Source organism: Boleophthalmus pectinirostris, unplaced genomic scaffold (genome assembly GCF_026225935.1).
Source record: "Boleophthalmus pectinirostris isolate CB_2022bp ecotype Guang Dong unplaced genomic scaffold, ASM2622593v1 HiC_scaffold_10, whole genome shotgun sequence".
Taxonomy (NCBI): Eukaryota; Metazoa; Chordata; class Actinopteri; order Gobiiformes; family Gobiidae; genus Boleophthalmus; species Boleophthalmus pectinirostris.
Genome location: NW_026570971.1, coordinates 10861898 through 10886772, shown reverse-complemented (window position 1 = coordinate 10886772; position 24875 = coordinate 10861898). Strand labels below are relative to the sequence as shown.

At 39.9% G+C, this 24875-nt stretch overlaps 1 protein-coding gene across 1 annotated transcript; it reads left to right on the top strand.

Moving 5' to 3' along the window:
- The first annotated feature begins 3966 nt into the window (after positions 1–3966).
- Positions 3967–24546, top strand: otomp (otolith matrix protein). Its single transcript, XM_020919152.2, has 9 exons — positions 3967–4051; positions 5094–5230; positions 5514–5616; positions 9765–9950; positions 13688–13862; positions 15800–15867; positions 21419–21603; positions 22790–22961; positions 24407–24546. The coding sequence occupies exons 1-9, from the start codon at positions 3967–3969 to the stop codon at positions 24415–24417; spliced, it is 1122 nt and encodes a 373-aa protein (XP_020774811.1). The 3' UTR covers positions 24418–24546.
- The last annotated feature ends 329 nt before the right edge of the window (positions 24547–24875 follow it).

Sequence of the window (24875 nt, the reverse complement as noted above, 5' to 3'; positions counted from 1 at the left end):
AAAAGATCGTACATATTTAAGATGAGTTCTTCTCTGAAATAGCCTTTAATAGACCTTTTATAGATTCATATGTATAATTTTAACCTGGAAATGCCAGTCTCTGACCTGAACTAAAGGTAAATGGTAGCTGCTAACTCCATGACATCACAAGGTGGAACAGAGCATTTGGAGCTTGGAGATGAAGACAGACTAATAATAAAGGATTACTCAAACATGTCTGACTAAAACTAAGGCAAGGCAAGGCAAGGCAAGTTTATTTGTGTAGCACAATTCGTACACAAAGTAATTCAAAGTGCTTTACAGAATAAGAAATACATTAAAATCATAATAAAACAAATCAAAACATAAATAATCATAAAGATGAAAATTAGAAAAGAGAGACATAAATTAGAGAGAAGAGTGCGGAATGACTAAGCACAACTCCAGGTCTGTTTTTGATGAGGTAACAACATTATAACTTAACCTATAACTTAAAACTCACTAGAGTCAGTTTTGCATAAGGTAGAATAATAATTTGATGTCGTGACACCCATATTCCCAGTATGGAAAGACCAGGCTTCACATGAAAGCTCAGAAAATCCAGAATTCCCTCCCTGAGCTGCAGAGGCTGCACTAGCACTGACTCATGAGTGGCTGCTGGTGCTGGAGTTTAGGTAGTGACCATTCAGATCAGAGAAAACCCAAATGATTCATGTGAGGTTCGTTCTGCTTTCTGATTGGATAATCGTCCAGATCCAGAAAGAGCATAAGAATTGTCATCAGTAAAATCTACATTTGATTTGAACATGTTTACCTTGTATCTGGAGACACATAGGAACTTATGGAATTTAAAATCAAAATTTTAATATACAATTCTTTTTTTAAAAATGCAACTTTTGCTTGTCTCACTCCTCTGCTTCCTCTGCTGACCCTGTGAATAGACCTCTCTTTTCTTTAAAAGGTGAATGCAACTTAATATGCCCTTCTTCTAACCAAGCTAATCTGCTCTCACAACCATCCAAAAATCACCAGCCTCCAGTGGTGAGAAGTAGAGCAGTAACAGTACTTTACTCAGTCATGTGGTTTGTTTTGCCCGAGTTTTTCTACTCCAATGCATTTAGAATTTTTGTATTATTTTGAAGTACTATGAAGAAGTAATAGTCAAATAGAGAGTATTCCAGTCATAATGAACCATGACTGGAGTGAGCATTTAGCAGAAAATCATGACAAAAATTTGCAGTGGCACAAGCTGAAAAATCTAACTTTTGTTATATCCAGTCAAGAGAAAAATACAGTAAGTAAGTAAGTAAGTCTTTATTTATATAGCGCTTTTCACAGACATTTTTTTTTTTACAGACGCTTTACAGAGCATTATTCAGCATTATTCATCATCAGTGTTGTGCAAGTTCACACTTTTCATGAACTAGTTCAAAGTTCAGTTCACACTTGTTCAAAGTGAATAGTTCACGTTCATAGTTCACAATTTTAATTTCGAACTAGTTCAAAGTTCAGTTCATTTTATATTTAGATGAGATCTGTAAATGAAAGGCTGCATTTATTTTTCAAACTGACTTCTAGTTTACAACAACTTTACAAGATACACTGTTGGACAAGTGACTTTAAAACTGTAATGTGTTATTTATGACTTGTTACTGTCATTTCAAAGTCATTTGTTACATTACAATATTACTGTATTTAAAATGTAAAACATTACACGACTATTGCAGCACTTTTAATTTACTCTCACCAAAATAACTGTGAAGATGCTGAACTTTTGCGCTGCAGCGCAAAAGTTCAGCATCTTATACATATACATATGGACTGAACCAGGACTGGACCAGACTAAACCAGGACTAAACCAGGTCTAAACCAGGTCTAAACCAGGACTGAACCAGAACTGAACCAGGTCCAAACCAGGACTAAACCAGGTCTAAACCAGGACTAAACCAGAACTGAACCAGGTCTAAACCAGACTAAACCAGGTCTATACCAAAACTGAACCAGGACTAAACCAGAACTGAACCAGGACTAAACCAGAACTGAACCAGGTCTAAACCAGGACTAAACCAGGTCTAAATCAGGACTGAACCAGGTCTAAACCAGGAATAAACCAAGACTAAACCAGGACTGAACCAGAATTGAACCAGGACTAAACCAGAACTCAGCCAGGACTAAACCAGGACTAAACCAGGTCTAAACCAGGTCTAAACCAGGACTGAACCAGGACTGAACCAGGACTAAACCAGAACTCAACCAGGACTAAACCAGGACTAAACCAAGACTAAACCAGGACCAAACCAGGACTAATCCTGGACTAGAACTTGGAATCTAGGACCGCCCCTGAGAGAACCCCGAGTGCGGTCGTGCGTCAGCTGCGTTTAGTTCGGTGGAGCGCGGACTTCTGCGTCGGTCCTTTCGCTCAGGATCACGGTCTACGCGGGCGCACCTCCGGCGTTTCACTGCTGCTGATATCGCGGTGATTTTAGCAAGTTTGTATGAAGAAAAACGAAAAACCCACCATTTCAATCCAGGTTAAAAAAGCATTATGACGCGCGTTACTGACATATGTACCAAGTAAAATAATACGCGCGCAGAGCAGCACGTCCTGTGCGTGTAGATTTCAGAAAAAAGGATCCATCCTATTTTTTGACGCTCTACACGAGCGTCCCCGTCAAAATACACAGAGAGCATGTATCTATTGTTGTATTTGTGCATTTACCATCAGCACATTGTGCTCCCTGGGCAGTTCTGTATCATGTGAAAGAGTCCAGATCCACATACACTGTTAATTTGTGCTTTGAAATTTACCTTTGAAATCCTTGTGTTTGCCGTGGTCAGCCTGTACAGAAGGTAAATACAAGCAGCTAAACGCGACTTCTCATTGAGAGACACAAGAGCCCGTATGTTCCACTAAAGCTGCCGGTGGAGTCGCCTTCGCGTTGACACGCGGCTGTGGTTTCGCGAGGTGAAGTGCGAGCAGATCGTCACTCGTCAAATTCCGACGTTTAACTAAACCCCAACAGTGACGTACATCGTTCATCACACATAATTTGAACAAATTCACGTTCAAGTTCTTGATTTACAAAAGTGTTGCGTTCAGTTCAAAGTTCACTGAAAAATGAACGTGTTCAATGAACGCGTTCTTTTGAACTCGTTCATGCACAACACTGTTCATCATACAGACATCTTCCCTATTCACAAATGCACAAAGCACTTCTCTTCTGTACATTTTCCACAAACTAAATAATCTGTATTGGAGCTTAAATCTGTTGAAGTATGTTCGTTGTTGCCACCATTTTTGTTTTGGTTCATTTGGGGCGTTTCAGTTTTGATGTTCAAACCTCAGTGCTGCTCTGTGATTGTTCCGCCCACCAAAAACCAGGCCAGGAGCATTTATTTATGAGCTTGTGAACTCATAAATATTGTGAAAATCTATCTTACTGTGCTGGTTAATTTGCTAATTGCATCCATTCAGATTTCGATTCTCTTGCTTTACATTGTGCAGCCATGACGGTCGCCCCCAGAAAAGTGACACAGCACATATTTCCACTTCCTGTCATCGTGCTAACAGCTAACATATATTCTTTTGTGTTCTAATAGCAGAAGTGGTGCACAATGGCAGGTCTTGTGGGCTCCTGTTCTGCTCAGGGGCCACATCTCCGGAGGACTGAAGCAGACGTATCCGTTGCTCCCACATAGAGACACATTGTTTGGGGCCCTTTTTAATTAAGGCCCCTAGTGCGCCAGGTGACCTCAGCTGCTCCCAGCCTTCCCATGTCTAACTCCTCGGGATAATTGCGAAAGAAATCCTAGATGTTGAGATTGTGGTAAGGATTAGCCACTTAGGAGGAGGTGCCAGAATGATGAATCTGACTCCTGCTGTTTTCTCTCTTGGCTTTATAAGGGATGGAGCAGGAAGGAGCAGGTTTTCTGGCTTTTTGGGCTTAAGGTAAAAAAGGATCATTCAGGTGCCCAGCCAGAGTCACCATGGTGTGTTTAGAGAGAACAGGCCGCATAGGGCTCCTGCTGCTACTGTCTCTGCTGTCTGTGAGGGGAGGCTATAAGAGCACAGGTAAGATTTATATCATCGATTTTTAGAGCGATGCAAAGTCCAAGTTTAGTGTCTGTTGGTGTCTGAGCAAAAACGGTCAAATCAGTAAAAAAATGTCAGTATCTTGTCTAAAGAACAATCTGGGATCTAACAAGGTATTTTTTTATTCTTTATTTTATCAAATTTGGCATTTTCTGTGATGACATTTTTTTTAGTTATACACTTCTTACTCTCAACCAACAAGGCCTGTATCTATCCTTCTTCATCCAGTCCTGTGGTGCACATCCAAAGAATCGTTTATTGCAAAGGGAAATAAACATTTAAATATCTCTTGGGATGTTCTGTGAAGGTCATTCCAGTATTATTTCATTTGTTTCCAGTCTGATCTAACAAGGTCTTAACTAGATCTTCCGCTGCAGCATGACTAGAATGTAGTTCTTCTACAAATGTGGAAATGAAAATAATGTTGAGTTGAATGCCACAGTCATTTATTTTTATTTTTTTTGCACTGATTTTTTTCTGAAAAACAAGCATCTTTACTGTGAGTGGGCTTGCATCTCCACAAACTTGACTTTCACTTGGCCTGGAGGAGGGCCTGCTCCTGCTTGTTTTCATGGAAATGTTTCCTTGGCTATAATCTTCCACCACACGACATAAAACACATCTGTCTCCAAGGAGAATGTTCTGAAATATGATTTTAACTTCCTGTTTCAATGGAACCATGCAGGTGATGTGTCACCTCCAGAATGTTACATACTGTAGCTTTACTAAAGGATTACAACCATCACCAGTACTACTGTACTGGTACCACATTTTGAAAAACAAGGGTGTAACAGATTATCAGAGATCAGCATACTGCTTCAGTGTTCAGTGTCTTTTGCTGCACGAACAAACATTTTAAGTTTCTCAGTTAAATTAAATTTGAAGGTCAGATAATCTATGAAATTATGTAATTATCCTTCTTGAGTTCTGACAAAATAATCAGGATTAAAATCAGAACTGATGTATGCTGGTCCTGTATGTGGTGTGATGAAGATTTGACTGTGTGCTTCTGTTTTCCCAGTTTCTTGGTGCGTGGTGTCAGAGGCAGAGGAGCAGAAGTGTCTGGATCTGTCCAGTAACGCCACAGCACAGAACATTCGAGGCACTTTAGAATGTGTGCGAGGAGACAACGCCCAGGACTGTATCACCAAAATCAAAGTAAGTGCAGACTTTAAGAAGAAGAAAAACGTGTTTGTATTTTTGTGAACTTTTCAGTTCCAAGATATATTGTTTATTGGTCTACTGTATATTAGAAGTAAGTTGATACAATGAGACACAAAAGTTTAAAAATATAAATCTGTTATTGCAGGCTTTTAACATTTTTGATGATGGTTGGAGGATAATTCCTATTGTGGTTTGTGTCTTTGAGCAAATCACTTTCTTATGTCTGATTTTATTATATAATGACATATGAATACTTCTTAACATTTTTTTTTCTTAGAATGGCACAGCAGATGCAGCGTCCATGTTTGCAGATGACATTTACGCGGCCGGTCTGTGCCACGGGCTGGAGCTGACCGCAGGAGAGTCCTTCAATGGGATCGGTGAGTCCACAGGTTTAACTGACAAACTAACACAACACTCATGAGTTAAAGTAGAACTAAGTCACTTTCAACAATAGAGCTCCCCAGCTTCCTTATGGGAACAAACTGTTGGGAAACAGACACAAAATAAAATGTGTTCTTCTTTTGTTGAAATAAGGCAGTATATTCACATGAGAACAATATAATGTTGCCAAATATTAGGGAGAGCATGTGGAGACAATAAATGCCTCAAACACTCCAAAAATATGTATTTAAAGGGACAGTCCAGAGTTTCCTAGTGAGCCAGAGTGATGGAGACACTTTTTTAAAATATTCCATCCAGTCCTTGTATTTGCAGAGGTCACTGGTGCTGGGCTAGTGCATGCAAAGCACCCGAAGCAAAACTATTATTACTCCAGACTGTCTATGTGAATGTCTGTGTTGATAGAATAATTTTAGAAGTAAACCCAACCTTGAATTTGAAGGATTTATGTTTGAGCAGCAGCAGTGAGTTGCACTTCCTGATAGAAAGCTTGAGAGCGGCGGACTGATATATGAGAAAATAGTCCCTCAACATGTGACGATTCATGTGATGCAAGGTTAGTTTTATTTCAAACAGTATTCTGTCAACACAGACATTTACATCAACAGTCTGGTGTAATAATAGATTTACTTCTGGTGTTTTGTGGAGTGGGTAAGACTGTTTTTAGTGGCAGGATAACAATGACCATTGACATGCACTAGCCTAGCACCAGTGACCTCTGCAAATACAAGGACTGGATAGAATATTTTAAAAAGTGTCTCCACACGTCGCCAACACTCTGGCTCACTAGGAAAAGAGGTCCTATGTCCAAAATTCTGAACTGTCCCTTTAACCATCACATGGACTTACAAAGCCATTTAATTAGGTAAAAAATGTTGCTTAGTTCTGCTTTAAAGTCATAGATAAATTCTTACATTTGTACATATAAAGCATTATAGCTTTATAATTTTGCAGGTTTGCTCTTCCAACCAGACTTAGACTCGAATAAGCAGATATAATACAAAACTGCGTGAGCTAATGATGATTAATGTGATCAGACGTCCCAGTTTACCCGGGACAGTCCCAGTTTTGAGCCCTGTGTCCCCTGTCCCAGCAGATTTATCCAAAACCACTTTGTCCCAGTTTTATACAAGAAATGTCCCAGGTGTCCCTATTTTGGACCAATTTGATACCTGCCAACAGTAAAGAGAGGAATAAATTGCCACTTGTTTAGGTAAAATACAGAAAAGCTGCTTAAAAACAACCAAAACACAAAGAAAATGTGACTATACTGACTCACATTTTTGTCATGAATGGACCAAGTGCATAATAAGTTTCCTTAATTACGCACTCATTTCACAGTTTTATTATTATTACCAACCACACCAAATCAGGGGTGTGCCAGTTTTTGATTTTGAAAATGTGTTCACCCTAACCCTAATGATGATGTCCATGATGTTTACCCGTTCTAGTTCTTTCTGAATGTTTTGCTGTGAGCTAAAGTTATTCCTCTCTTAACTTATACATTCAGAGCATCATAAATATGAATTGCAATGAGTCTGAGCGCTTTTTACAACTAATTCACAATGAAATGCTTTATAATTAGAGGTAGTGGACATATTCTGATCTCAAGAGCTGTTTATATAATATATCTGTACTGGGGCAAGACAAATATTGCACATTTTCAACCACATGGAAAAACAATAATCAGTAATCATCACTTATTGCTGTATTTCAGATGACATCACAACATTCTTAGGTCAATACTACTCAATAAAGATGGAGAGCAGCTAAAATAAATATTGTTGACATGCAGATTTGTATTTATATTGTAATACAGGGAGCTCTTGGGTCTGGTCTCTAGAATAGAGGTGAGATCGGGCCTAAAAAATCCAGCCCGACCCGACCCGCGGGTATTAAAACCCGACCCGGCCCGAGCCCGACCAATTAACTTGATTTGCAGGCCCGAGCCCGAAGCAAACCCGAAATGTCATATTTTATTTGTGAGGACTCGGGAGGAGGAGCAGTGCTCAGCGTCGAGGTGCCAGTCTTTTTGCTCTCGTATGAAAGCAAAGCGCCACATTGACGACATTCAGCGAAGCCAACGCAAGTTTCTGTAGCATTTTCAACAATCAATTTGAAGCTTTTCCACACCTCACTCTTACCGGTGCGTGTTTGTCTTTTCAGTTCTCCTGCCTTTAGTTTAACTTCTTGCTCCTCCATATTGGGGATACCAGGTCAAAATAGATGCAGACTTGCGGAGGGGAAGATTATTAAATTAAGAGGGGGCGTTCACGTGCGCAGAGCTCTGGCTCTGCGGATCCTGTTTAGTAGTTAAATAGCAATTACATTACATTACTTCTCTGTTTTATCCATATTATTTATTTTATAACAAGTATTCCTTAGTTTAGTATCCACACATCGTTTTAGCATACATTTTATAAACATATATTTATTTGAAGCCCGAGCCCGACCCGACCCGAAGTAATGATTGACATTTCGGGTCGGGTCGGGCTTGGGCTCGGTCTTAAGATCTTACCTCTACTCTAGAAATGATCAGGTTCAACTGAATTTACCTTTTGGATATTTCATGGCAAAGTAAAATGTAATCAACAAGGAGATCTGGCAGTATGACATTATTTCATTCTAGATTCTGAAAACCACCACATACTTTGCAGCACATCGCTCTATGGGGGTTCTGCATATATGTCTATGTCTATGGGTTCAGCAGACACAAATACAGCCTGATAAAATTATTTGAGAGGGACTTCTTTTAAAGGGACAGTCTGGAATTTTGCACATAGGACCTCATTTCCTAGTGAGCCAGAGTGTTGGAGACGTGTGGAGACACTTTTTAAATTATTCCACCCAGTCCTTGTATTTGCAGAGGTCACTGGTGCTAGGCTAGTGCATGTCAATGGCCATAGTTATCCTGCCACTAAAAACAGTCTTACCCACTCCACAAAACATCTGAAGCAAATCTATTATTTCACCAGACTGTCCATGTGAATGTCTGTGTCTATAGAATAATTTTAGAAGTAAACCAACCTTGCATTTGAAGGATTTATGTCTGAGCAGCAGCAGCGAGTTGCACTTCCTGATAGAAAACGGCAGAAAGCAGCGGCGGACTGATATCACCTAGCACCTATCTTACCGGCAAAGTAAAATTCCGCTGCTGCTGAGAAAATAGTCCCTCAACACGCAACGATTCATGCGGTCGTGGAAAATTATCTTTTAAAAATAATGAACATCCACTGAAGCAACAAAATAAAAGCTTATTACATATCTTTGCAAAGAGAGGCAGAGGATAAGAGGACAAGTCTGTTCAGTGCAAGTATGTAACTCTGTCTGAACCAGCATCAGACTCACAAAACACGTATAGTAGTGTCTAAACAAGTATTACCAAAAGAAAGGAAACATCTGCATTTGTGCTGGGTCGTGATGCCCCAAAATTTATACAAGGACAGTTACTCCCCAATAAGACTTGAGCAGCTTTCTTCAAAACAGGATATAAATCAGACACAATGAAAACTGTGAATAACTACAAGTAGAAGCAATAACAGTATTTTCCTATTACAATACGATGCCAGATTAGTAAGAAATGAGGTCCTATGTTCCTTTAGCAACACAAAATCAGTATGTAAGTAAGCACTTTAATGTCAGATAATTTGGAGTAACAAAGTTTAGAACAGAGCAGTGCCTCCAGTTAGGTTCACCCTCTCTAGGAATGTTAATGTTTATAGCGTTATTTAAAGGTGCATTGTGTAATTTCTCTGGTTACGGGTCTGTTACGTGTTTGTTTCTATGGATATGTCATTGCTCTGCCTGGAAATTTCCACAGTGTGACATTAAACAGCTCTACCTTACATTTTTTTCAATTACAGGTTGTTTTATAGCTCAAAAATACCTAGAAAAACAAACATTCTGACTGTGAACGGTACCGCCAATCCACAGATCTGACCTGTAACTTGGTCTGGTTCAGTCTCCATGAAGATAGAAAGGTTTAATGCCATACTGTGAAAGAATCCAGACAAAACAACAGCATTTCCAAAAAAAAAAAAAAAAAAAAAAAAAAAAAAGCATTTGGCGGACCTTCCACCAGAAAATAAGCCAAGAATCTAAAATACTTCCCTCCTCTTTCCTCTAGATGGCATCAGTTACTACGTGGTCGCCCTGGCGCGTCGCTCCTCCGCAGACCTGTCCCTCCTGGAGATGCACGAACGCAGCTCGTGTCACCCCGGGATACGCACCACCGTGGGCTGGACCGTGCCCATCGGGTACCTGGTCAACACCTCCCAGATCAGCGTGGGCGAGCAGTGCAACTTCCCCCGAGGTGAGAGCCTGGTGCACAGATCCCTGCAGGAAGAGAGGTCAGAGGGGAACATGGAGAAATTGGTGGGATTGTTAAAGAAAATATATCCTCCAGTGAGTTAGAGCAGGGCTGGGCAATGATTTTTTCCATCGGGTCACATGAGAAACAGAAAATATTGTGGCGGCCAAAATGCTTAACTCAATTCTGCATAATATTAATCGTATTTATTTATAAAAAAGCAGTAAATATCATTGTTTTGATGAGCTGGTGAGACTGGTAAGAGTTTATGTTATGACTAAGCAATGAAAAAAGTGAGGTTTGCATTACAAAAAACACCTGAAAAATAAAAAGCAATGCCGCTTTAGTCCCTGCAATAGGTAAAATTATAAAATTTTGTATCCATCCATCCATTTTCTTCCACTTATCTGGGGCCGGGTCAGGAGGGCAGCAGTCTAAGTAGGGACTCCCAGACTTCCTTCACCCTGGACATTTCCTCCGACTCCTCCGGGGGACCCCAAAGTGTTCCCAGGCCAGCCGAGGGACATATTCCCTCCAGCGTGTTCTAGGTCTTCCCTGGGGCCTCCTTCCCTCCTGTTTATTTCGTAATTCCAAATTATTTTAAATGGGCCGGTCAGAGTCAACCAAAGGGCCGTATGTGGTCTGGGAGGTGTGGTGGTGAAGAGGAGGAGATGGAGAGGCTGCTGTTGCTGTTGCTGTTGCTGCGGTGGGGAGACAGGGAGGTGAGATTAGAGAAAGATAAGACAAAGATAAGAAGACGAGAGAACCTGTATTTGTCCCACAATGGGGAAATAATACAATACAGTAATTAAAAGGTTGTTAGGTTATCGTTTATTGTCCACGTAGAGGAATTTGTCTTCTGCATTTGACCCATCTTCAGTGCTGTTGGGGTTAAACCTGTCAGCAGCAGAAGGTGCCACAGTGTCACTTCAGAGGACCCATCTCCAGATCTTGAGCTAGTCTTGGTCAGGACTACCATAGCTGGAGGATGTTTTGGGGGGAAACCAGAAGAAACCCACTCAAACACAGGGAAATAGAACTACTAAGACTACTAAATAGCAGTGTGGCAGTATGATGCTGAGTGCAAGTAAGAAGGTTCCAGGTTCAATCCCCAGGTCACCCGGGCCTTTCTGTGTGGAGTTTGCATTTCTCTTCCCCGTGTCTGGATGGGTTTCCTTCGGGCGCTCCGGTTTCCCCCATCAACCCAAAACATGCTCCATAGGAAGAACAGCTGATAGTTGATAGCTCAGGTCAATTAAATACAATCACCTGCCCAGGGACTACAGGTGGAAATGAGCACTGATGCTTCAACCAGGTACAACGCATCTCTCCTCTTAAAGCAGAACATTTTTCCAAATTATTCTAGTCAAGGTGTATGGAGTTTAAAAACACAATGGAGCACTTGCTGTATTACTGTGTTTTCTGTTTGAGAGAAGAAAAGGGTTTGTGTGTTAAACATTTGTGAAGTCAAGATTTACAGGACAGAATCAAAACATTGCAGATAGCAACCAGCTCCACGCCCACAAGAGCTCTAGCTCAGAGTTCATGTGCACTATAATGAGCTTTAACAATTGAGAAATGAATTGTAAACTGCTAACGTAAGTACAAAAGGCAGAGTTTACATAATGAGACCCCATGGAGACAGGATAATGTGACTGCAGAGACATTATACATAGATAATTGGAACCTGCGAATTGCTAATTGGAAAAACTCTACGGTTGTCAAGTATCGAGAATCAGATACTAATCGAAAGTAAAACTAGTACTGAAACTAGAGCAAGTATTGACACACACAAAAAAAAAAAAGTCATATTCACAGGACAGAAATGAACCTTTTCTGAATGGCTTTAGAATGATCTTGAGCTGTATCAGTACAAGTATAAGAGCACAAAGACTCATATACGCCCATGAACCAATATGGAACCAACCTGGACCACTACGCAGATATGAGTAAGGGTGTGCAAAAATATCGAAATATCAATTTATTGTATTGAGTATTTTTGGGTATATTTTACTAAAATATTTTATCACAGTGCTTTTGTATGTCCGTTCAATTTCATTTCTTGCCAGCGACTAGGTCAGGAATCAGAATACACTAGACGGTTTGCAAGAACCTCGGAGGCCAATCAGAGAAGAGCTGTGAAGCCATGACAAACTCAAGCACCTGTCTGGGTCCCTTTTGTGGAACAGCACAACAGTAAACAAAGCAGTCGAGATGTAGACCACAGGTGTCAAACATAAGGCCCGGGGGCCAGATCCGGCCCTCCAAGACCTTTAATGTGGCCCTTGGGTGATTTTCTACAAAAATATTTTAATTATATTTTCTATTAAAATATTGGTAATTTTCTGCGGTGTTTATCACAGCAGCGTCTCCAGCGTCTCTGTACGTGGCCCCTCCCACCAGAGCAGCACAAATGAAGACTTGTCTCTTTCCAAACGCTCTTAAAGGACGATCGTTTTGACTGTTGACCGTGACACCCTCATCAGCAAAATGTCAAAAATGAGAAAAGTGGAGCCGAGTGCAGGATTTTCCAAGATAAATGGACTTATTCCTATTTGCATACAAGTTCATGTTAAAACATTGTGTTGAAATTGAATTTTTCTTAAAATTTCAGGTTGTTCATAATATTATAATATTATAATAAGAAAGAGTTCATCAATTAAAAAAGATTTCTGTAATAGATTTGCGTTTCTCTACACAAATATTTGAACTTATTGTTATTTTTGGGGTTTATATGACATGAGTTTTCTGATCTGGCCCCTTTGGAATCAAAGTAGGTTGGATACGGCCCCCGGACCAAAATGAGTTTGACACCCCTGATGTAGACGAAGACATATATTCTGTGTTGGCAACAATTCCCAAGATTGAGGATTTGAAGCCAGAACAAAGAAAATGTTTGGTGATTTTATCAAGGAGAAAGACGTTATTGCCCTTCTTCCTATGGGATTTGGCACAATACATACATCACGACCAAATAGCAGCAATTGATTAAATAAAAAAAGTACCCACCTACCGTCGAGCAAACAAATCCTAATGCTGCGAGGTCAGACGGTTTCCACGAAGTGAAACCAACTGATGAATCAGGCTTCAGATTTGTTGCTTGTTTAGGGGAAGGAAACTCATTTATTTGACATTTTCACTGCTTTGATTATTAAAATGAATGTGTTTCATCAACTTTGCATAAGAAGCGGTTTAACAAAGACACATCTTTGTTAAACCACAGCCATCGTTTAGTCAATATTTTTATTGAACCATATTGAATCGATTTGAAATATATCATATCGAATCGAAAGTGCATTGTATTGAGGTATACATTGTATCGTGGCCTACGTATCGAGGTATGTATCGTATTGGGAACTTCTTAATAATAGTATAAATAGTAGTATAAATGAAAGTACTATGATTTTGTTATAAGTTAAAAATCACACTCTAGTGTCTAAAGAAAGTGTTTTTATTATCATGGTGGTACTTGAATCTGTATTGAGTATTGAGTCTATTCCTTAGTACTGAAATTGATATAGAAATTTGGTTTGCTCTGTCAAATAATACTTACTAAATGATCCTAGTATATATAATTTGTACAAAAAAAGTTGCTCTACTTTCCTGGCAAATCTGACACTTGGACTGTTCCAGCTGCTTGGTTCGAAACAGAACTTTTGCTCTAAAACCGCGTCACCATTCATTCTCCATCAATGCCTTCTTTGAGCGTCTCACATACTTCGTCTTCTGTCCCGGAGCAGCCGTGGGGAACTTCTTCGGTTACAGCTGTGTCCCGGGCGTGAAGGACCCCCAGCACGACCCCAGAGGAACCAACCCCAAGAACCTGTGCGAGGCCTGCATCGGAGACGAGAACGACCGCCACATCTGCGCCAACAACCACCGCGAGAGGCACTACGGAGAGACCGGGGCCCTCAGGTACGCTGCAATCTGGACAGGGAAAGATTATGGGGAAAATCTGAGTTTTTCGACCAAAGAGTATATAGTAAAAGCAACACAGAATGAATTCATGTGCATATTAACAATTTACCAAGTGGTTTGTGAAAGCTACTGATGTTAGATACTAGGGAAGTAACAATAACCAAAATATCGTGATATCGTATCGTTAAAGTTCTCACAATAATATCATGGACCATCACAATATATAGAATTACAAGTATCTTTGCTTAAATTAAGAGTTGTTTTGTAGCAATAGCTAAAAAGAGACAGACGGAACTACATAGACCATGATCCTTTGCTCCATTTCAGTGCAGACTACAAGAAGAAATGACAGTTCTAAGCACTTTTAAGTCGTATTTCTTTGGGTTAAGTCTTGCCAAGGCATTGTAAGAGGAAAAAGTAGCATATTAAGTGTTTTAGCGGTTTTGCCTCCACAAAATATCGCAATAAATATCGTACCGTGAGATGTATATCGTGAAAATAAAGTAAATATCGTAAGAGATTTGGATTTTCTTACATCACTAATCGTGAGCCTCCCCACCATATCGTGAGCTTTCCCACGATATCGCAATAAATATCGTACCTTGAGGTTCTTACTGTGACGATATCGTATTGTGAGACTTGGATATCGTTACATCCTCTATTTGATACATTTAAATATATACTTCTTCCTTTCGCAATTTGAAAATCAGAAGCCCCAGTTTAACTCACGATACGATATCCTCACAGTATGAACCTCACAGTATGATATTTATTGTGATATCGTGAGAAAGCTCATGATATGGTGGAGAGGCTCATGATTAGGGATGTAACAATATCCAAATCTATTATGCAATATTTTAACGGCTAGCCCTGATGAAGACCAGTTAAGGTCAAAACATGTTGGCTTTGGCCATTCAAATAAAGGCCTTTTAATTATATTTTTCCTCGTGCGATGTGTTCATTTTTTCTACTGTTTTGGAGTGCCTGGAATCCATTGTGTCTTGAGTTACTCATAATTATTTCATACTTAATTACTCATGAACTAACCATTTGAACATTTATTAATCATTAGTAAGCTATGAGAGAATGATTTACTAATAATGCAATGCAATGATAATTCAGGCAGCTGTTATCTGTTAAGTCTTTTGGAGAGCTTTTCTAAAGTGAAGGCTAATTATCCTTTATTAAACATTTACTAAGCATGAATCATTATTAATTAAGTCTTTGTTCATTATTAATTAAGTCTTTATTCATGCTTTAAGGCTAAATAAGGTGTAGTTATTATAAAGTGTTACCGTAAAATCTATGCTTGAATTGAACATGTTTAGCTCATATTTGGGGACACAGACAGATGACCTGATGATCTGTATGCCATTTTTGAAAATCTAAATCTTACATGTTCCACCATTATTATAAAATGTTACTTATAACACTTACCAAAAATATATTGGGCTATACTGGGCTCACAAAATACAGAATTGTGCTGTATCTAGAAGTGAATAAAAGCCAGAAACGGTTGCTGAAATGAAATAAATAGCTAAAACACTTGACTTATTTCATCTGCAAGCTTTGGACCTGCAGCTAGTTCCTACAGGAAACTGAGACTTGTCTTTATTTGGTAATGAATTCCCGTGGCTCCATCGTTAGCCCCATATCCTTACACTCCACTGTCACTGTGTATATTAAACCGCGGTAAGTCCCCCTCTGTACCCTAATCACGTTGCAGTAGGTCTGTGTGTACAAGCCCTTGGCACAGTAATAATTGTATTTGAGAAGGGAATACAGCGCCACTCAAGTTGGTTTAATAAATTGTGTAACTAGAACCGTGGGGTTGGAGGGAGATTATCGCCGCCCTCTTGAGTCGTGTTGATATAAACGCACGGAGGTTCATGTTTGGATTAATTGAATGGCTCTGATTGTGTTTTATTGTGTAGGTGCGTGGCGGAGAACCTGGGTGACGTGGCCTTTGTTAAGCACACAACAGTATTTGACAATCTGGATGGTGAGTGTTTGAAAAAGGGATTATTATTTTACAAAAGAGTCTGCTGCAGTTCCATCTCCGACCACAGGATGTCAGTGTGGCTCAACAGTTTAACACAAGATTCACTGATTAGAAAAGAATAAAATGTTGACACGATTTAAATATATGATGATCTTTTTTTCAATTAATTATTTTATCTTGGAAGCAAATAATTAACATTTTATAGTGATATTTAAAAATTTGCATTGGAGGGTCCGTTAAATGCGTTTGTCCCTTTAACAGTAATTATCAAACCTTTCTTCTTTCTATTTTCATGGAGTCCAAACCAGACCAAGTTACAGGTCAGATCTGTGGAGAGGTGACCCCGCTTACAGTCAGAATGCCTGGTTTTGTAGGCGTTTTTGGGCTATAAAACCATCTGTAAATGAATAAATGTAAAGTAGAGCAAGTAGGTGATGGTCCCCCAACCAAAAAGTTACATAGTGCAGCTTTAAATTACATTCATTTAAGATAAAATATTGAGATGGATAAAGGTGAAACAATATTCAAATAAACAGAGTCAGCATTTAATTTTTTTGTAGTGAAGAAGCAGTGGTTAAACACAGGGGTAACCAAGATTTTTTGAATGCAGTTTATTCAAGTTAGTGATTCGGATTTTACGGTAAACTATACTTCCTAAAAAAAAAAAAAAAAAAAAGATTTGATAAGAGATATGAATGGACCCACAGTGAAGTGAACATGAAATACGGACTCTCCAAATTTTCTCTCATGACATTAACAATTGTAATGCATTAGTCTTATATGGCGCTTTTCCAGACGCTTTATAATTTGGTGCATTATTCATTCACTCCATTCTCAGTGGTGGTAAACTTCTATTGTTGCCACAGCTGCCCTGGAGCAGACTGACAGAAGCGAGGCTCCCAATCTGTGCCATCTGCTCCTCCAACCACCACCAACACTCACAAACACACCACTCTCATACTGGGCAATGTGGGTAAATACCACAACAACAGTTTTTTATTACTGGCGTCCTGTGGTGACACCTGATTTTCCCAGCGGCCTCCCATGGACACAGATCTAAAATTTGATCAGCAAATTAGTGCTGTTGTAAAGTCTAGTTTTTTCTTTTCCAGCTGAGGCAACTGGCCAAAATTAAGCCTATTTTGTCAGCAGAACACTTCGAAACTGTTATACTGACAACTAGATTGGATTATTGTAATGCACTTTATGTTGGTGTCAGCCAAAATGCACTTTGCTGTTTGCAATGAGTCCAAAACTCAGCGGCTTGACTTCTAACTGGAACACGGAAACACAAGAGCATCTCACCTATTTTATCCTCTCTCCACTGGCTCCCAGCGTCTTTTAGAGTTGATTTTATAATTCTTTTAGTTACTTTCAACTGTTTGCACGGCCTACAGCCCTCCTACCTTGCTAGATCAAGTTCACCTTTATGCCCCGTTTTTCACTCTCAGGTCAGCAATCCAGCTCCAGCTCGCCGTCCCAAAGACTAAACGCAGCTGCATGGGAACTGTGCATTTTCTGTTGTGGCCTCTTGGCTCTGGAACCAGTCGCCATTAGAGATTAGACATCCCGAGTCTGTACCTGTTTTTAAATAACTCCCAAAATCGCACCTTTTCTCACTGGCTTTTAACAAGTGAGGTGTACATTTCTTGTTGTTGAAGAGCTTACTGTTTTTTGTTTTTTTTAATAGTTATATTGTGTTTGATTTGTGTATTGGGTTGTATTGTGATTGTCCTTGTCTATCCTTTGACCAGCTGTAAAGTTTTTAAAGTGCTTTATAACAAAAGTTGGTATGATATGGTATCCAAATATTAACCAGGCCCGGCACCACTTAGCTTCTGAGATCTGACGAGATCAAACTTTGACAAGGAGGTTTGGCCATATTGTAAAGTTTATATTCTAAAATTCCAAAATTTGATCTCAGGTCTTTCCCATAAATTTCTGGGAGACGACAGTGTCCCAGATAATTTTCAATTGAATAATTCTAAGTCTCTGTACAAGACTATACAGATAGATATAGATTATGCAAATAGTACAGATATATTGTATAAGCAGTCCTTGAGGTCACAATAAGTCAGCTGTGTAAAGTCTGCATCTAATTTGAAGGAGTTTTATTGTCAGAGAATCAGCAAGTGCAGGTCCAAGTCATTGTTAGCTTTACCTTGATTGGGCTCTGAGGGTTGTGAAAAGCGCTTATGAACTCAGCTGTACTTTTTAAAACCAAAACAACCAAACAACAGGCAAAAAAAAAAAAATGAAGCTAGAACGGCGACACCCGCTCTGACGACAAAATGGCCGGCTCCCTTGGTTACTCGGTGCATATGGTCCCCCTTTGGGCCAGATCCAGAATGAATGGCGATCATTACCCAAGTCACGCTACACAGACTCGGCTTGTACAGCTGAGAAAGGAAAGATACAGACGCTGCAAACCAAGCGTGATTTCTCATATGGTCAATAATGTCCGGCAATTATCGGAGGTCAGGGCTGCACCAGCTTGTGGCCAGTCTACCGGAGTTATTCTCGCTCAGGCTTTTTCACTGGGATTTGCCTTAGTCATTTAGAAATCCGGGAGTTGTTCTTGTTGCTTTTATGATAGGATTTTGAACGCGACCAATTATTATTTCCATAGAAAGTTTATCTTTTTAAAGGAGCTGTATGTAAGATTTAGAGTTTAAATTTATAAACATGACCTAACACATGATGGTCAAGTTTTTATGTTACACTAGGGTCTATTCACGCTTACGTCACAAACCAGGAAGATGTTTGGAAACATGCGATGACAACTTCCGGCGGGCTCTGTTGACTGTAGTAAGTCAAGTAAGACAAAATCTAGGAAAAATTAGAAAATGTCCCAGTTTTCTTCATCTCCATGTCATTGTAGCGTTCCGTTATGTTCGGATAATCAACAATTACAACAATATCTCAGTTTTCATCATTTCCACACTGACGCACCAAATTCAAGATGATTCCAAACAGCACATACATCTGCAGTCTTCATTTTACCGCTGATCACATTTACTTCAGTGGGTTTTATCACAGTTGGTCGGCGAGCCCAGTGTCAGGAACTATACAGGAAGTTGTCATCACATGTTTCCAAACGTCTTCCTGGTTTGTGACGTAAGCGTGAATAGAGCCTATTTGGAATGAGCCTCACATGAGCTTTCAGGAATACTTGTGTGCATAGGATAGAAATCTGTGCATATTTGGGAAATCCGTGCATATTTGTCTGTAGTTCAGCATAAAATAAATATTCGTAAACTCTCAAATGAGTCCACAACAATGTGTTGTGTGTATTTTATCCATCAGAATACAAATTGAAAAGTTACAACATCAAGAATTACAATCATTAAATGAAAATTTATGATTACACTTTCTTCATTACAAATACAAATTCACAGACAAAAATACGTCATCACTTCACAGGCATTATTTACTGTGCAGAAGAAACATCGATCGAGATGCCAGGCTTTTGCGCCACATACTGACTGAACCAGGTCTGGACTGAACCAGAACTAAACCAGGACTGAACCAGGTCTACACCAGGACTAAACCTGAAGTGATGTATTTTTTGACAGTAAAGTCACATCTGTGATACACAACACATTGTATGTACGACTGGACTCATTCGAGAGTTCATGAATATTTAATTTATGCTCAACTACAGCCAAATACGCACGAATTTCTCAAATATGCACGGATTTCTATCCTATGCACACACATATTTCTGAAAGCTTTCTTATTCCATATGAAATCCAGTTGGTTTAGACCTAAAAGAACACTCTCTGATCTGAGCTGCATCTAATTTATAAATACATTTTTCAATCGATCAAGAATCAAGAAGTGTGCAGTCAGCAGGCTATTTGTTTTTAGTTACTATAGCGTCAAAAATCCAGTTAGAAATGTTCATTTTTCTAGCAACACTATTTTATCGGTTTCATTTTTCAATCCAACATTTTTTTATTTTTTTACAGATTTTTGGTGTTATGCCCATCTAAGATTTTTGAGTCAAGTTCAGCCATCTTATCCATTTATAACTTCATGTGTTCGTGTTCATTAGGAGCGTGCCAATGACGGCCCAATGACAGCATCAGTCTTACATGAGCCATTTGCTAAGTGCACTTTAATAGAAGGATGTGACGTTTCGAGGAGGCAGAGGTGATGAACGACCTGCTGGTTCACTCACTGCTTTTTTTTTTTTAGACTGATTCTTATTTTTTTGATTACAGAAAAAGCATTGTTAAATCCCTTAATATATCTAATGTTTTTAATTTATTTTCTGCACCTATGAACAGCACTAGTTCATTTTAAATGGTTTGCAGGTGCGTTCCGAGCATCCTAATTATTCACCACAATGAGCTCTTTTTACGACTTTCAGAGACCAGAGCGGAGTTGCACTGCGACGGTAAAGCTAACAACAACTAGCATGCTAACTGCACACTTCCTGATTCTCAAGCAATATAACACTTTTTAATTTTAATGCAGACAGGACGCAGTAGCCTTATTTTAACCTCAGAGCAGCTTAGACAATATGCATGTTTGAATAAGGCTTGGTCCCACTGCGTGATGTCATCGAATGAAAATCCTCAGCTCCTATGTGGTTTTATACCAGTTTCATTGTTCACTTTGCCCCCTAAAGTCATGCTGAAGTCACTTTTCTGATAAGGGGGTGGTAGTTGCTTCCATTTTAGGACAGTGCATGGAAAAAAAAAAAAAAAAAAACATGTTTATACTGGATCACACAGAGTTTTAAGGTCCTGTACTTGGAAGGATGATTAGATCTGGTTCGGTGGTCAGCTGGAGGGAGGTGGGAGGCCGAGTCCTGCACGGGTCCATTTTTGGAGACCCGCACAAGTCCGCGCCCGCATAGTACAGCACCACACCCGACTGATTAAATCTAAGTTAAATCCGCACCCGCCCGGACTGTTAACATTCCACCAGTTACCCGCCCACGCCTGGATAAATCGGGGTCAACCTATTAGTCCGACAGCCCAATAGTCCAGGACTAAACCAGGACTAAACCAGGACTGAACCAGGACTGAAAATACGCCGTGTCATTTCCAAATTATAAATATATACACGCTATAACTGCAGAGCCGATGACCAGGACTACACCAGGACTGGACCAGGACTAAACCAGGTCTAAACCAGGACTTAACCAGGACTGGACCAAGACTAAACCAGGATGGAACCAGGACTGAACCAGGACTAAACCAGAACTTAACCAGGACTGGACCAAGACTAAACCAGGACTGAACCAGGACTAAACCAAGACTAAACCAGCCTGGTCCATCGTTCCGGGAAAAGGCCGTGGAATGGTACTTCTGTCCAGGGCAATGGATGTCCTGGATGCTCGTCAAGTATTTTTTTCCCGTTTGTCGTTCATTTGATTCACCTGACCCGCCCGTGTGTAATCGCCACCAACCTGCATTAAAATTCCAGAACGTTAAAACCGTTTCATCAACTATTTGCGGGTACCCAGTGCTACGAGTTGTTTGGTTTACATCAGGGCAAGTCGTTGATGTTTTTGAGGTCTTGTTCTGTTGATGCCCAGGGAAGAACCAGGAGTCGTGGGCGTTGGACATGGAGGTGGAGGACCTGAAGCTGCTGTGCCCTGATGGGACTGAGGCAAACCCAGAGGAGTTCGAGCAGTGCCACCTGGCCTCTGTGCCCACCAACGCTGTGGTGGTCCGGCCTGAAGACAGGTGCAGGGTCTGGAAGTTCCTCGAGAGACTTCAGGTTTGTCTGCTGGTGGTCTATCTGTTGTTTACATAGACTGTTTGGCTTTGAAATTGGTTGATCCGGACATCTTGAATCTATTTCTCTTGAAACTTTTCTGGGAGAGTCTGTCACCTTTTTGTCTCCATGGAGATGATGCTTCTTTGCCATGTTCCACTGTATGGCATTATTCATGGAGGAAAGGAGGTAACGTCACTAGGCCAAGTTGCTGTTTAGATCTGTGGAGAGACGACAACACTCACAGTAAGGCCATGTTTTATACGAGAACACGTGGGCAAAAACGACAAAATATTTTATCAGGAATGTCTTTTGTTTAGACGGTGACGGGGTTTTTGGGGCTTAAAAACACAAAAATCTGAAACCACCCTCCAGAGTGGAAAAGTTGAATATGTTCTGCTGTAGCATTTTCGTCTACACTGCCCAAGACGCAAAACTCTGGTAAAATCTGCTCACGTCGCATACGCGTTTACATCACATACATCACCACCTAGATTCACCAACTTATTTTGTGTCACTGTACGCACACAGATTTCCTCCCGAAAACGCTTGTATAAACATGGAATAAAAAGTGAAGACGCGCTGCCGCTTTCCCGTCTTCTGTTCAGACCATCATCATATAACCGTAGCCTAAGATTGCATGTTTCTCAATTTGTTTTCTACAAACACACGTAGCCTAATTGAGATTATTTCCAAGATAGATATGTTTATTTTAATGCTGTGGAACATCTCAGGCAAAGCAATAACTCTCCATGGAGACACGCAGGTCTCTCTTTTCAAGCAGAAAAGTTATGTAGTGCAGCTTTTGACCATGTTATAGTGGTGTTTGTGCATCAAAAACACACACTTGGGGTTGTGTCTTCTTTAAGTAATTCTAGATAACAACAACTATTTACAAGGACTGTAAAAAAAATAAAAATAAATCAACACCTAGATACTAACTGATACTAAAACCGAAACAAGTACTCATTTGAACAAGCATCAATACTGTAAAAAGTTATGTCAAATTGTGTGCACTATATTGTCATTGGGAGTTGAGTGCACTTTTGCCATACTCATACTTAAGACAAAGAGATATTTAAATATAATATACTCTTCCCATATCTCAAAGGCCTTCATAAAGTCATTCACAAATGTCAGCAGATGTAATAGAGGCTCTCATCTGTCACTCATTCCCTGTGTGGTGCAGAACGCGTTTGGGAACTCCACCGACAGCTTCCACATGTACAGCTCAGCGGCCTACGGAGAACCGGACCTGATGTTCAGTGACTCCACCCACCACCTGCAGAGGATCATCACCAGCTACACCTCCTGGCTGGGCCCCTCTTACACCGCCGTGCTGCAGGCCTTCGAGTGTGAGGGTAAGAAGACCAGCTATAGATAATAAAAGGGGTTTATCTTTTTGCTAAATCAACTTTTAGAGCCTTTGTACTTGGAATAGTTTTGTTTAATTCAAAAACACATTCTGTATCATGCATTTTCACTTTAATTCACTTTTCAACATGCTTTTTTAACTTTTTATAATATTTCACAGTTTCTGTCTGCATATTGGAGAATATATTTTATAAACTTCACCTCCATTTCCAAAGACACATTTGGGTATTAAAGCTCTCGCTGCTGTAGCAACGGGAATGATAAACGTAAAAGTTGACAAAACCCTTGTGAATGTTATGCTAATACTGTAGATCCAGGTGATGGTTTATGGGTTTTAAAACTGTGCAGAATTTTATGTATGACACCCCATACGCCAACGGAGCATTTCTGAGTGCTCAAAGATGTCAACTTTGGATTTATGGATTAATGAAACCAGCATGAAAAGATACAGTTTTGCATAATATGAATTCTTCAAGACATGTTTAAGTGAAGCATTTGGAGATATTGTCTTTTACTTAAAACAAAAACGTCCATGCACAGTGGGAAAAAATTCATAGTTGACCAGTGAGCTCTGTTGTTTCATATGCATTGCTGAAATAACCACATCTGATTGCACGACCATGTTTGAGTCTGCCTCAAGGCGTGAGGACCGGCATGGTGACCAGACTGATATTCCTCAGGCAATATTGACAGCAACCAGGCTGCTAATTGTAGCTTGAAAATGCTTCTCTACTTTTTATTTAAATTTGGTTTATTTAGCAGGGATAGTGTACATTAATCAACATTTCTGTAAATGTACCAGAATTAACCAGAGGCTATTTTTCATCTGTAGTCCCTGGACAGATGGTAAACATGGTCACCATAAAAACACAACAAGAATTACACAAAAAAGTGCCATTATGCATAACAGTTCAATTAAAAAGGCAGTGAGAATACAAACAGACACTAATAGGGATGTAAAGATATCCAAATCTCACAGTATAATATTTTCACGATATACATCTCACGGTACGATATTTATTGTGATATTTTGTGGAGGCTAACAAAAATGTGAATATGCTACTTTTTCCTCTTAAAATGCCTTGACAAGACTTAATTCAAAGAACTAAGATTTAAAAGTGCTTAGAACTGTTATTTGTTCATGTAGTTTGTACCAAAACGGAGCAAAGGATCATGGTCGATGTAGTTTGATGTAGTTATGGTGCAGCTATTGCTTATTCCCCTAGATACTAACAGTGAGATGGCATCAGTCAAATACCATTTTGTGTGAAACTGAAAGTACAGCATGTTTTATATACACATTTTTAAACTGTATATGTAAAATAACAGTATTGTGGTCCAACAATATCTAAAATCCAAAATAAACCTAAATTGCCGTATAAAACCTCCCATGTGACATGACTGGTCTCATTGCGTGCTCTCTGTCCGATAGGCTTCTGCTGATGGAACAGAAGGGCCTTCCCCAGTGCATCCGTCCATCTCTGTCCTCCCATCCGGCGCTCCGGCCCCACCATCTGCCCGCCGCCGCTGCTGCGTCTGCCCTCTCCTCTGCTCCCCTCTTTTAGGCTCCACGCTTTCCCCTGTTACTGTCCAAGTCCTCATGTGAACCAGACATTCTCGCTATAGTCACTGGAAAGATATTTAAAAACCCCGGCTTGTGTAGCTCAGACAAAAACAAGTGTCTCATTTCATTTCCTTTGGGGCATGTTAAGACTGTGGTGTTGTTTTTGGTGTCAGATTCTTGAATGTGCTGATGTCCCTCTCTCATATGGGCCTCGAGTTTTTCTATGGTATTTCCCAAAGAAATAACATCTCTTAAAGCAGAAGGCTAGTTACTATGGCACACAACGCACACATTAAAAAACACAACTAAAAAAGTTTTAAGATAGTCACACATTTTC

Bases quoted from the DNA above. Each gene is read 5' to 3' on its own strand.
- otomp (XM_020919152.2), top strand. From the start codon at position 3,967: ATGGTGTGTTTAGAGAGAACAGGCCGCATAGGGCTCCTGCTGCTACTG. The intron at 4,052-5,093 runs GTAAGATTTATA...CTGTTTTCCCAG, and splicing joins GGGAGGCTATAAGAGCACAG to TTTCTTGGTGCGTGGTGTCA. The intron at 13,863-15,799 runs GTACGCTGCAAT...TTTATTGTGTAG, and splicing joins GGAGAGACCGGGGCCCTCAG to GTGCGTGGCGGAGAACCTGG.